Source organism: Capsicum annuum, chromosome 8 (genome assembly GCF_002878395.1).
Source record: "Capsicum annuum cultivar UCD-10X-F1 chromosome 8, UCD10Xv1.1, whole genome shotgun sequence".
In the NCBI taxonomy this organism is placed as follows: domain Eukaryota; kingdom Viridiplantae; phylum Streptophyta; class Magnoliopsida; order Solanales; family Solanaceae; genus Capsicum; species Capsicum annuum.
This window is the reverse complement of record NC_061118.1, coordinates 12,133,912-12,146,140: the sequence shown is the minus strand read 5'-3', so window position 1 is coordinate 12,146,140 and position 12,229 is coordinate 12,133,912. Positions and strand designations below refer to the sequence as shown.

General features: G+C 30.6%; 1 protein-coding gene across 7 annotated transcripts; it reads left to right on the top strand.

Annotated features, from left to right (window-relative positions):
- The first annotated feature begins 1,039 nt into the window (after positions 1–1,039).
- On the top strand, positions 1,040–7,792 carry LOC107838962 (probable ADP-ribosylation factor GTPase-activating protein AGD11). 7 transcript variants are annotated; one of them, XM_047395327.1, is made up of 9 exons: positions 1,040–1,627; positions 2,218–2,301; positions 2,733–2,817; positions 3,378–3,453; positions 5,329–5,492; positions 5,679–5,811; positions 6,397–6,513; positions 6,710–6,805; positions 7,019–7,792. In XM_047395327.1, the coding sequence occupies exons 1-9, from the start codon at positions 1,582–1,584 to the stop codon at positions 7,298–7,300; spliced, it is 1,083 nt and encodes a 360-aa protein (XP_047251283.1). In that variant the 5' UTR covers positions 1,040–1,581; the 3' UTR covers positions 7,301–7,792. The 7 variants fall into 7 exon arrangements, with proteins under 7 accessions (XP_047251283.1, XP_016537751.1, XP_047251285.1 ...); XM_016682262.2 differs by having other exon boundaries at positions 1,052–1,627; positions 5,574–5,811; XM_016682264.2 differs by lacking the exon at positions 1,040–1,627 and adding an exon at positions 1,831–1,944 and having other exon boundaries at positions 5,574–5,811.
- The last annotated feature ends 4,437 nt before the right edge of the window (positions 7,793–12,229 follow it).

Below are 12,229 nucleotides of genomic sequence, written 5' to 3'. Positions count from 1 at the left end.
CTTTCCTGTTCTTTCTCTTTTTTTTTTTTTTTTTCATTTTGTCCCTCTTCTCTTCTCTATTTTTCTTATCACTATCATTTTGCTTCGTTAAATCTATTTTTTCCACTAATCAAGTGCTTGTTCTTCACTATTTGATGGTGAAATTGGTGATTGATGAAAAAATTAGTAGCGGATATGTTTTTGTTTTTGATGATTGAAAATGATAATGTTGTGATTTTGATGGTGAATGCAAAACTTTGTGGTGATTGTTGTTGTGAATTTCGATAATAACAATGGTGGTGGTGTAATTTTTGTGGTGGATCTTGTGAAGAAAATTAATATGTGACTTTTGATATCAATTTTTTGTGGGTTATCTTAAAATTCTCTTGTAAAGATTTGAACTTTTTAGCATTATTATGATGAAAATTGAAGTTTTTAAGTAAATTTGTGTGTGTTTTTTATAGCGATGGAACAAAAAATAAATAATTTATCAACAAAAAAAGGAAAATAAATATGAACAAGTTATCGCCCATGAAAGATCTACAAGTATGGTCAAAACAATAAAATTTCACAAGCTAAGAAATTAGTAAAAACGTTGTTGCAGTTTTTAATAGTAATAATATTTTAGTGTAACTTTGAATTTGATGGTATTTTGTGTGTGTCTTCGACTTTTCAGATATAGTTTAGAGTGAAATGATAATTTTTCCCTTTCTTTTTAATTTTTGTCATAACCCATAGCACATCATAACAAAAGAATTGAAATTAGCTATAAATTTTATAGTTAATCAATTGCTAAATCGTACCTGGCTAACATAATTTTTGATAACCTATTGTGAAAAATAATTGACGATAGATTGTACTATTTTGTTACAAAATTTGTTTTTCGCTAATTTAATTTTTAATATATATATATGTTTTTCTATCCAATTCTTGAACCCTATATGTTCTAAATTTTGGATCCTCCTCCACCGAGATTTATACCGAACAAACTCAATTTGTTAAGCTTAATATAGTGAAAATATGTATTAAAATATGTCACATATCCATTAATTTTAAGAGAGTATAATGCAAACAAATACTATTAATATCAGGTACGCGCCAAAAGGGGACTCCTCAAATTATTTGTTCGGTAATTGTCCTCCAAACCACCCGAAAAAAGTATCTCATCCCAATATTGACCTTTATTTTTCATCTTTACACACAGGGATAAATGAAAAATTTTCAGAGATACAGTTGATTTTTCCCCCAACTATTTCTTTCAAATTATTATATATGTATTTTTTTTTCTGTTTTCCATTTATGTACATGCAATCAACTTTTTATCCTTTAACCTGTGAATTGGTAGATATTAAACGAGGGAATCTGTACCATATGTCAATGTTGAGTCCCAATTCATTACAGAAACTCCAATAATTGCTTTGTTTGAACATGTCAAAACTCTTATTTTTATTTTTCGTTTGATATATAATCATAAGTTGGCAATTGATGGATGAATTTAGTTTTCCGTGGTGACATTTGCGAACAATTAAGGATCAAAGAAGATGAATTATTTACAATTGTAGAGCTTTCTTCTGATTCTGTGGGATATTCCCTTTCCTCAAAATGTCCATTCATCATCAGGGAAATGTTGACAGCAATAATGTTTCAGGTATCCTTTCTCAATTTCAGAAAAGAATTTCCAATTATAAATTTACCTCTCTGAGGGTTTCATCAGTATTACGTTATTTAGTTTAAAAATAGCTTTTACCTTTTTCTATTTGAGGAAAGGGACAAGCAATTTATGAATGACCAAAACTATAATAATAATAACAAAAAAAAAATAGAGGACAAGAATTCTTGTTTGTTTCGTATGTATTTTAAGGTTGAGGATAACATGTTTGTGACAATAATGCAGGTTTTTCTTATTTTCTATCAACTATGTTTATAGTAAATAAGGCTGAACATCATCTACCACTTCTATCTTGGGTATGGTTGTTGGATTTTTCCGTCATTTGTGGTGCTTCATTCTCTCACCAAATTCCTTTTGGTCTTCTTTAATGTGTAATCTGTAACTAATATTCACTTAATATATCAGATTATTTTGTTCACGAGCTATGTTGAGTTTTCTTAGTGATAATTAAGCAGTCCTGTAATTAAGTGTCGATGAAAATGTTACTATTATTTCTGCCGAATGCAGTCAATAGTTTTGATGGTTTCGATCTTTTACATGTGTAAGAATAGCTCATTTTTATTTGCTAGGTTCTTGCCTCTACGAACTTTTGCAAATGGAATCATCTGCAAATTATAGTGGTCTTCTACCAGAAAGACGAAATCATTCTTCAAGTATGTGATATCCTATTCTCAGCTTGAAATGAATTGCCATTTTAGGCCATTATAGTTTTTTCAGATATACTTGTTTTGAAGATTTACTCACGATCTTTACCTTTTTACTAGATAAGTTTTTGGGGGTTTTTTTTCTTGTTTTTGTGCACCACGTATACTTATTGAGCTGCTTAAGATTAGTTACTTTCATGCTTTCTGCTATGTCAAATTGACCACCATGGAGATACTGCTCCTTAATTTTCTTTCAACGCTGTTGAGTTTTTTTTCCTTCTCCCTAGCATCAAATGCTGCATAGTTATGCTCTGCTGTTAAAATTGTTGGACTCAGTGCATATTTTCTCATTTTACATGATTGACCAAGCTTGATTTATAAAGTTCACTCACCTGTACAGCTTGCAAGTGTTTCTAGTAATCTACTGTTACTTTTATTAGGTCCTCGACATAGACTACAGAGGTTGTTGAGTGAATCTGGCAATACATTCTGTGCAGATTGTGGATCTCCAGATCCAAAATGGGTGTAAGTATCAGAAGTATTAGGACATACCAGTTTTATATCACAATTAAAGAAAATTATAAGGTTTATCAATCTCTTTAATTACTTTTGTGATTCTTCTTGCAGCTGAACCTTTATTGTCCCATGGTATTTGACTTATGCGCCATCTGTTACTGAAGCCTTTTACTTCTAGATCTTAATTTTCCCTTTATGGTTGTACTTTGTGTATCTCAAATGTTGTTGGGAAAATTATAAATTTTAATCTTTTCACCTAGTCTTTCTTACCATTCAACAAACGTAATGAAGTTTGACAAGATTTAGAATCATCTAGACCTAGGAACATCAGTTGTTTTACATTTTTAGGAAAATGATTTCTTTATTTCCCCTCATTATGTTGGATATTATAAAATCAAGTACCTAACGGTATCTCTTTTCTTTCTTTTGTCTCAAAAGAATCCTACTTTGAAGATTTTTCTTTATTTTGAATAATTGTTGGATAACCTGGTGCATTCCTCTTTTCTATGTAATTTGTCCTTGTGTCTTGAAAGTACTTTGCTACATCTATCTCATTTCGTGATATGCAGATCTTTAAGTCTTGGAGTTTTTATATGTATCAAGTGCTCCGGAGTACATCGAAGCCTTGGAGTGCACATATCAAAGGTTGGGTATTCAAATCTTGTTGTTTGTTTAACTGTCATATATACCTGTTATGGTAAAATGTACTAGAAGAATGTTTGATCTATCTTTCTTTTTTCTCATGCCCCATTATCTGAGCTTGAATTTTTTGGGGAAAACATAAAAGAGAGTAGATTCTTTGAAATGCTGAAATATGGGTAAGAAAGCTGGGACTTGGAAAATTGTGTGGAAAGATTATCAAAGCTAACTTCTCTATTCATCTTTGTCTGGAAGAAGCACTTGCTCGAATTTAACCGAAGTTGATAGCAGAACTTGTTTCAATAATATTTTCATTTGGGTAGTAACAAATATCCACAGAGCATGCATTTACTGTCAGGTGTGCGTGAACAAAATCCCACATGGAAATCAGAAAAGAAAAACTAGCTACTTATAAGGTGTTAGATACTCTTAATAGTGTGGGGCTTTTTTGGGAAAGCCGTGCAAACTTGACCCAAAGTGGACAATATTGCACCATCTTAAGAGTATCTTGGGCTGTTTTAGCCCAACATTTGTATCCGTACTTTTTCATTTTGAATCATGATTTAACCTTTTCTATCTAGTCTAAGCAAAAAGTTAGAAGAATTTACTGATTCATAAGTTGTGTATTGTTGTTCAGATGAATAATGTTGTATGGAGGGTCTGTACCCTTTATGTATGTTGCATATGTGCCTTAGAGTTGGCAAAATATTAAGTTACATGATCATCTATGTTTTATTGAGAATTATTGAGCACAATTGGGTTGCTCACAACTTGAATTTTATTATTGTAAGTCAAGGACCAGCTCGGTCTTACAATTCTTTACACGCAATTTTTTCTTTGACTCACATTCTAACAACTCTCTTATTTCTCCCTTTTGCTCACACAATTCTCACTTTGATGACTCTCTTCTTACTTGCTTGAGCACTCACTTTTTACCTGCACACAACTTATCTGGGCACACCTACATCTCAACTGAACCATCTCTACTATAGGTGGTGATGGAAGGATTTTGTGAGAGATATTTTCTACTCTGTGGGTGTCTTATTTCTTTTAGTATCTAGTGGTGTGTTATCCCATTTTGTTGTTTGTTTTTATGTTTTTGTTTGTTATACGGTTATTTGTCCTGAGCCGGGGGTTTATTGGAAACAACCTCTCTACTTCATCTGTGGTTGTGGTATGGACTGCGTAAACTTTACCCTCCCTAGACCCCACATAGTGGGAATGCACTGGGTATGTTGTTGTTGTTGTTGTAGAACATTCTTCATTTTCCTTGGAATCACTCTAGCATTCCCATTCTAGAGTTCTCCTCCCAATTGTCTACAACTCTTTGAATATTCTAGATTTCTCATAAAATATGTTAGATATTAATTAAGTTGGTGATGAATTCTTTGCACTCAATTTTTTAATTCACACACAGGCTAGCAACTCTCTTATTTCTCACTTTTGCGCTCACACTTCTCACTTGATGACTCACTTCTTACTTGCTTGAGCACTCACTCTTCACTCTTCAGCACAACTTATTTGAGCACACCTACATCTCAAATGGACCACCTCTATTTATTGGACGTGATTAAAGGATCTAGCAGAATTTTCCTAACTTTATTTTTTCAAGGGTCACTTTAAAATTCTTATTCGATAGTTCTTTTTTCAATTCTCTACAACTCTTTGAATAATCTAGATTCTTCATGAAATATATTAGATATTAATTTAGTGGGTGATGAATTTTCAACATGTTTGTCCTTTCAAGGTTGTCTTTTATTTGTTCCTGACTGGGTGACAGGCACCATTCATACATTTGATTCACTTTGAAAATCTTCCTCTTTTCATCGGGAACAAAATAAAGATTCAATAGTTAGCTTTATGGCCTGTCATAATTAACAGGTTTTATCAGTGAAGCTCGACGAGTGGACAAACGACCAGGTTGATGGTATGATAGAGATGGGTGGAAATACTGTAGCAAATACGAAGTACGAGGCTGCCATTCCTGATAGTTACAGGAAGCCCAGACCTGAGTCATCTATAGAAGAGCGTACTGACTTTATCAGGTAACATATTTCAGTAAACATCAGATTTAGCCATATGTTGGAATCTATTCTGAATCGAAAATCCACTTGCCTGATACTCAGGAGAAAATATGAGCTGCAGCAATTTCTAAACTCTGATGTACAGATGATCTGCCCCTTCCCACCATCATCATCCTCACACTGCAATTCTTTAAGCCTTTCTTGTAGTTTGGCCCTGGATAAAAGGCATTGTGATAAGCAATCCACTGGGCATCGCATCCATGGGATAGGGCATGCATTTCGCAATAGCTGGAGAAGAAAAGAATCTGAACACAGGAGCACCAAGAAAAGTAACTCAATGGTAATAATTTATCCTGCAAGGAACAAAATCGTCTATACTTATTTTAACAGAAGCAGAGTGAACTATAATTTTATTGTATCCGTACGGCTTCTCAACTTCATGTAATGCAAATTGGCAAGGAACTTGTTACTGAAAAAGCTTAGCTTATACTATTATTAAAGAAAGGTGAACGGGCCTTTTTTATAGACAGAGAGAGTAAGGCAGGGTTCTATGGGGCTTTGAAGCAGGGTCACTTATATTGTAAAACTTTCAGAGATGGGATGTGACGTCTGTCATACCCCTTCACTTTTTTCCTGGACCTCCTCAACTCTATTGTCAATAATGTTCTTTAGAGGGAGGTATGTCCCAGGCTAATGCTTTTGCTTCAAAAATTGAACAATAGCAAAACTCAGGCTTTGTTTATTCTCTTTCATAATTTACAGAGCAAAGAAAATGATTGCTTAAGATGTCACTTCAAAGACTATCAAGCAATTCTATGAGATCACAGATTGAATTCTTGTGTCATACTTACCATATGCTTGATTTATCACAAAATCAACCCTCAATTTTTTAAATTGAATCTTACTCCTGCATATTTTACTATAGGCAGGTATGGTTGAGTTTATAGGATTGATAAAAGTCAATGTTGTGAGAGGGACCAACCTAGCTGTCCGTGATGTGGTAACAAGTGATCCTTACGTAATTCTCTCCTTGGGAAGCCAGGTAAATGTTATTTTTAGTTTTGAGTTTTCTCATTTTTCCTATTAGTGCAGTCTAAATATTTGAATCCTGTAGCATCCTCACTGGAAAAGCAGGGGCTGATGGTTTACTTGGAACTTCCCTCTCCTACACATGTGGATGACACCTATAGCATTAAAACCTCATACTAAACCCAGCTCTGAACTTCTTTTGGTTGCAGTCAGTCAAGACACGTGTTATAAAGAACAATCTTAACCCAGTCTGGAATGAAAAGCTTATGTTGTCAATTCCAGAAAATGTTCCTTCTTTAAAAGTGGTATGCTTTTTTTTGGTCATTTGATTAGCTATAGTGTGATGAGGGACAGGTATATGAGCATACAAGAAAATGTAGCATTAAAGGAACTTGAGATAAGCTGCAATTGTTGGCCCAATGGCCATGAATTTTATGCACAGTTTGTCTAAATAACATTATTTGCATGTGTGAGAGAATTGTTCAGGCAACCCTAATGAGCTTAGTGTGGTTTCACAGCTTGTCTATGACAAGGATACATTTACAACAGACGACTTCATGGGGGAAGCTGAGATTGATATCCAGCCCCTCGTTACCGCAGCAAAAGCATCTGAAAATTCAACATTTTCTGAATCAATGCCGCTTGGGAAATGGAAAGCAAGCAAAGACAACACTCTAGTTAAAGATGGCATTATCAGTCTAATGGATGGAAAGGTGAAACAGGAGATCACCGTGAAGCTTCAGAATGTTGAAAGAGGAGTACTTGAGATTGAGCTTGAATGTGTTCCTCTCACACAATAGCAGGTGCAAGGAAAGGAATCAAACTAAAAGCATATACAGCAGTGATATTTAACATGGTTAATCCTTGGCAGCTATGTATGAGGACCCTCCATCTTAGCCAAAGTGAAGCTTTCGGTTGCATTTGAGTTGGTCAAGTGCTTTAAACATAGACACATAGAAGAAGGAAACGGAATATGCAGGCAAAGTTTTCTAGACTTAGTTACCATTGCCAGAATTTCTGGACTGGATTAATCGCAAAAAGTGAATTCTGCTTGTTAGATGACACTCGTAACATGTGGCTGAAATGGTGAATGGGTCGACCTGTTGAATGGAAAAGTGTAGGCTGGTAGAAAGGCAGGAAATCCAGTATCACACCATTATTCAACTTTTGCGTCATATTAGCCTTTTGATATTGCTAGGGCAAGATCACTTTTTAATGAACTGTATGATGCGGTTGATACCTGTTCTAACCAAAATAACCATTTGTCTGGCTTTATTATGCTTTTCAGATTACACCTTGTAATTTTCTTTTTCCGAATTGATGGTAATACAATATTTCAATATCGGGACAGTAACATCGATCACCGTAACTCTAATAATTTAGGGGTGAACCTACAAAGTCTACAGTTATTAAAAAAAAAATACAGAGGAACTACCTTACATCAGGATGATTGATTCAATACTTCAAAGTTCTAAGGGTTTTTGCTTAGGAGTGAACTTACAAAGTCTACAGTTATTGAAAAAAATAAATACAGAGGAACTACCTTACTTCAGGATAACTGATTCAATACTTCAAAGTTCGAAGGGTTTTTGCCTCATTATGTCTTTGGCTATCATTTCTAGTGAGCCTGGAAGTTGCAGTTTACAATTTTGACAAATTTTTGATAGATCATTTAAAGCGACTATACATTCTCTATATGGGGATGCTCTAGAATAATTGATACATTTCCTAAATTTAAGCGTACAAGTATTACATTTTAAATTCATTTAGACATTTAGATTTAACTGAAAGCAATTATGATTTTTTTAAAATGTCAACATCTAACAAATACTTACATTAGTTGAATCCTCGCCAGAGGATCGCTACAAGAATAGAGGCTTGCCCATTAAGCATGCAGCACGTCCCACGGCTATTGGTTAGCATCACTATCATTCAGGGTCTTATCATGTCTCATATTTTTATATAGAGGTTTATGTGGATCCGGCTTCGCTCCATTTTTATTCTCTTTATTTTTCTTAAGTTTTTATTTTGATTGATAATATCTGGTATAGTTAAATTGAATGACTAATATTTAATTATTTCAAAGTAAATCCCTTATCATGATTTATATAATAAATATATTAATCAATTTATTAAATTAAAAAATTATCATAATCCCATAATCTTATCAATATATTATTATCTTATCCATAAATATGAAAAAAAAAAAAAAATCTCTCACCACTTTTAACTGGTTGGTTTTCTCATTGTTATGGACAGGTTTCAAAATATATATTCGTGCATAATCTATTTGTGTTTTGCCAATTTAGACAATTTATTCATCTTTTGCTATACGCTGGCTAATCTATTACATACTAGAGGTACATGGCTCGTGTCAGCACGAGCCCAACACTATAGACATCTTTTAGCACCAATATTCGATATTGATGAGATACAAACATAAATGTACATTGATTTAAAACGATAATTTTTTAAATAATAACTATTTGACGGTACTCGCTAAGGAGTGAAGTTTTATAAAATAGTTTTTTTCCACATGATCAAAAATTGTGATGTGTCGTGTAGTCGGGTTATTTTAATTGTTTGATGATAAGATTGAGACCTGTTACAAAATATAGAAAAGATATAGAACTAATATTCACAGGATTATTTCATATAAAAATTGGAACAAAAGATACTTCAATTAAAAATAAAGTCTTGGATCATCTTCTCAAAGATGATTATGGTTGAAGCAGCTACAACAAACATGTCATAAACGCATATTTTTCTTGTTTTAATTAAATACTATTAATTTTCTAATACATAAATAATATATAATAATTAATTAGGGGTGATATAGTAAAATCACATCGCAGCTCTTGAAGCAGCCATGTAGAAACCAATGTTTTAATTAAATATTATGAATTTTTTAATACATAAATGACTTATAATAATTAATTAGGGGTGATACAGTTAAATCACAGTTGAAGGAGGTCAACTTAATTTAATACATCAAGAGGTAGTTTATCATTTATGTCTACTTTATTTTTAAAAAAATATGATTAAATTTTTAACACTTAGATGACTCATAATAATTAATTATAAGCGATATTTACCAAAATTATGGTTGAAGCAGCTGAAGTAGACATGTCATCTATTTTTTTTAATTAACTATTATTAATTTTTTAATACATAAATGACTTATAATGATTAATTAGAGATGATGAAGTAAAATCACAGTTAAAGCAGCTGAAATAAACATCATAAATATCTATTTTTTAATTAGATATTATTAATTCTATTATATAAATAACTTATAATAATTAATTAGGGGTAATATAGTAAATAAAATTATTAAATCTAATATAAAAATGACTTATAATAATTAATTTAGGGTAACATAGTAAATCACGGAGCAATTAGGGATAATATAGGCAGACATATTTTTTTTTAATAAAATATTATTAATTTTTTAATACATAAATGACTTATAATAATTAATTAGAGATGATATAGTAAAATCACGGTCAAAGCAGCTGAAACAAACGTCATAAATATCTATTTTTAATTAAATATCATTAATTCTAATATATAAATAACCTATAATAATTAATTAAGGGTAATATAATAAAAAAATATTATTAATTCTAATATATAAATGACTTATAAAAATTAATTAGTAGTAATATAATAAATCACTGAACAATTAGGGTAATATAGTAAATGATGAAGCAACTGATTTTTTGAATAAATATTATTAATTTTTAATACATAAATCATTTATAATAATTAATTAGGGATGAAATAGTAAAATTATGGTTAAAGCAGCTGAAACAAAAATCATAAATATCTATTTTTAAATTAAATATTCTTAATTCTATTATATAAATAACTTATAATAATTAATTAGGGGTAATATAGTAAAAATATATTATTAATTCTAATATATAAATGACTTATAATAATTAATTAGGGATAACATAATAAATCTTGGAGCAGTTAGGGGTAATATAGGCAGACATGTCATCCATATTTTTTAATTAAATATTATTAATTTTTTAATACATAAATGACTTATAATAATTAATCAGAGATGATATAGTAAAATCACGGTTAAAGTAGCTGAAACAAACGTCATAAATATCTATTTTTAAATTAAATATTATTTATTTTAATATATAAATTTCCTATAATAACTAGTTAGGGGTAATATAATAAAAAATATTATTAATTATAATATATAAATAACATATAATAATTAATTATGGGTAATATAGATAAAGAATTGATCGAAACAATAGACAGACATGTCATCTATTTTTTTAATTAAATATTATTAAATTTTTAATGTATAAATGACTTATAATAATTAATTAGGAATGATATAGTAAAATCACGATTAAAGAAGCTGAAACAAACGTCATAAATATCTATTTTTTTAATTAAATAATATTGATTCTAATATATAAATGACTTATAATAATTAATTAGGGGTAATATAATAAAAAATATTATTAATTCTAATATATAAATGACTTAAAGTTATTAATTAGGGGTAATATAGTAAATCACAAAGCAATTAGGGATAATATAGTAAATGACAAAGCAGCTGATTTTTTTAATTAAATATTATTAATTTTTAATACATAAATGACTTATAATAATTAATCAGGGATGATATAGTAAAATCACGGTTAAATTAGCTGAAATAAACGTCATAAATATCTATTTTTTAATTAAATATTATTAATTCTAATATATAAATGACTTATAATAATTAATTAGGGTAATATAATAAAAAAATATTATTAATTCTAATATATAAATGACTTATAATAATTAATTAGGGGTGATATAATAAATCACAGAACAATTAGGTGTAATATAGGCAGACATGCTATATATTTTTTAATTAAATATTATTATTTTTTTAATACATAAATAACTTATAATAATTAATTAGGGATGATATAGTAAAATCTCGATTAAAGCAGCTGAAACAAATGTAATAAATATCTTTTTTTAATTAAATATTATTAATTCTAATATATAAATGACTTATAATAATTAATTAGAGGTAATATAATTAAAAAATATTATTAATTCTAATCTATAAATAAATTATAATAATTAACTAGGGGTAATATAGTAAATCACGAAATAATTAGGGGTAGTATAGTAATTCATGAAGCACTAGTCGAAACCAGTGCTTCTATTATATAGAAATATTGGTCAATTTTTTGGGGCAAATCAATCATTGATTCTGAACTAAACCTGTCAAACGAGTCGGCCCGACAGACCTGAACTGGCCCACTTAATAAAATCGGCCCGATTTGACCCGACCCGATCAACCCATGGGCTATAGGGTACCGGATCCCGAGCCGATTAAATTTTTTGGTTGGGCCCGATTAATCCGGCCAGGACCAAGCCCAGTCCAGGTCCGTCGGTTAACTGGCTCGGCCCGGCCCAGATAAGTTTTTTTTTTCTATATATTTGGGACAAACTAGCCGTTGGCCCAACAACTATATAGCCATTTTTGGGTCCAAACGGTTAGTTTGGGCCCATTTATTAAAAACAAAATCATTTAAAATATTTTTTAATCCCAAATAAAATTTTATAAATACCTTACACCTTCAAATCATTTTTCACACAATTTTTCATTCTCTCAAATCTCATTTTCTCTCAAATCTCAATTCTCAAATATTCAATATATTTAATTTCCTAAAGTGCTCACTTTAATTTTTTAATTT

What these genes read in the sequence shown, in the direction of transcription:
- LOC107838962 (XM_016682262.2), top strand. Translation starts at nt 1,582, where the DNA reads ATGTCCATTCATCATCAGGGAAATGTTGACAGCAATAATGTTTCAG. An exon ending in TCTCCAGATCCAAAATGGGT is followed by an intron (nt 2,818 to 3,377) that starts GTAAGTATCAGA and finishes CGTGATATGCAG; the next exon opens with ATCTTTAAGTCTTGGAGTTT. An exon ending in TTCTCTCCTTGGGAAGCCAG is followed by an intron (nt 6,514 to 6,709) that starts GTAAATGTTATT and finishes TTTTGGTTGCAG; the next exon opens with TCAGTCAAGACACGTGTTAT.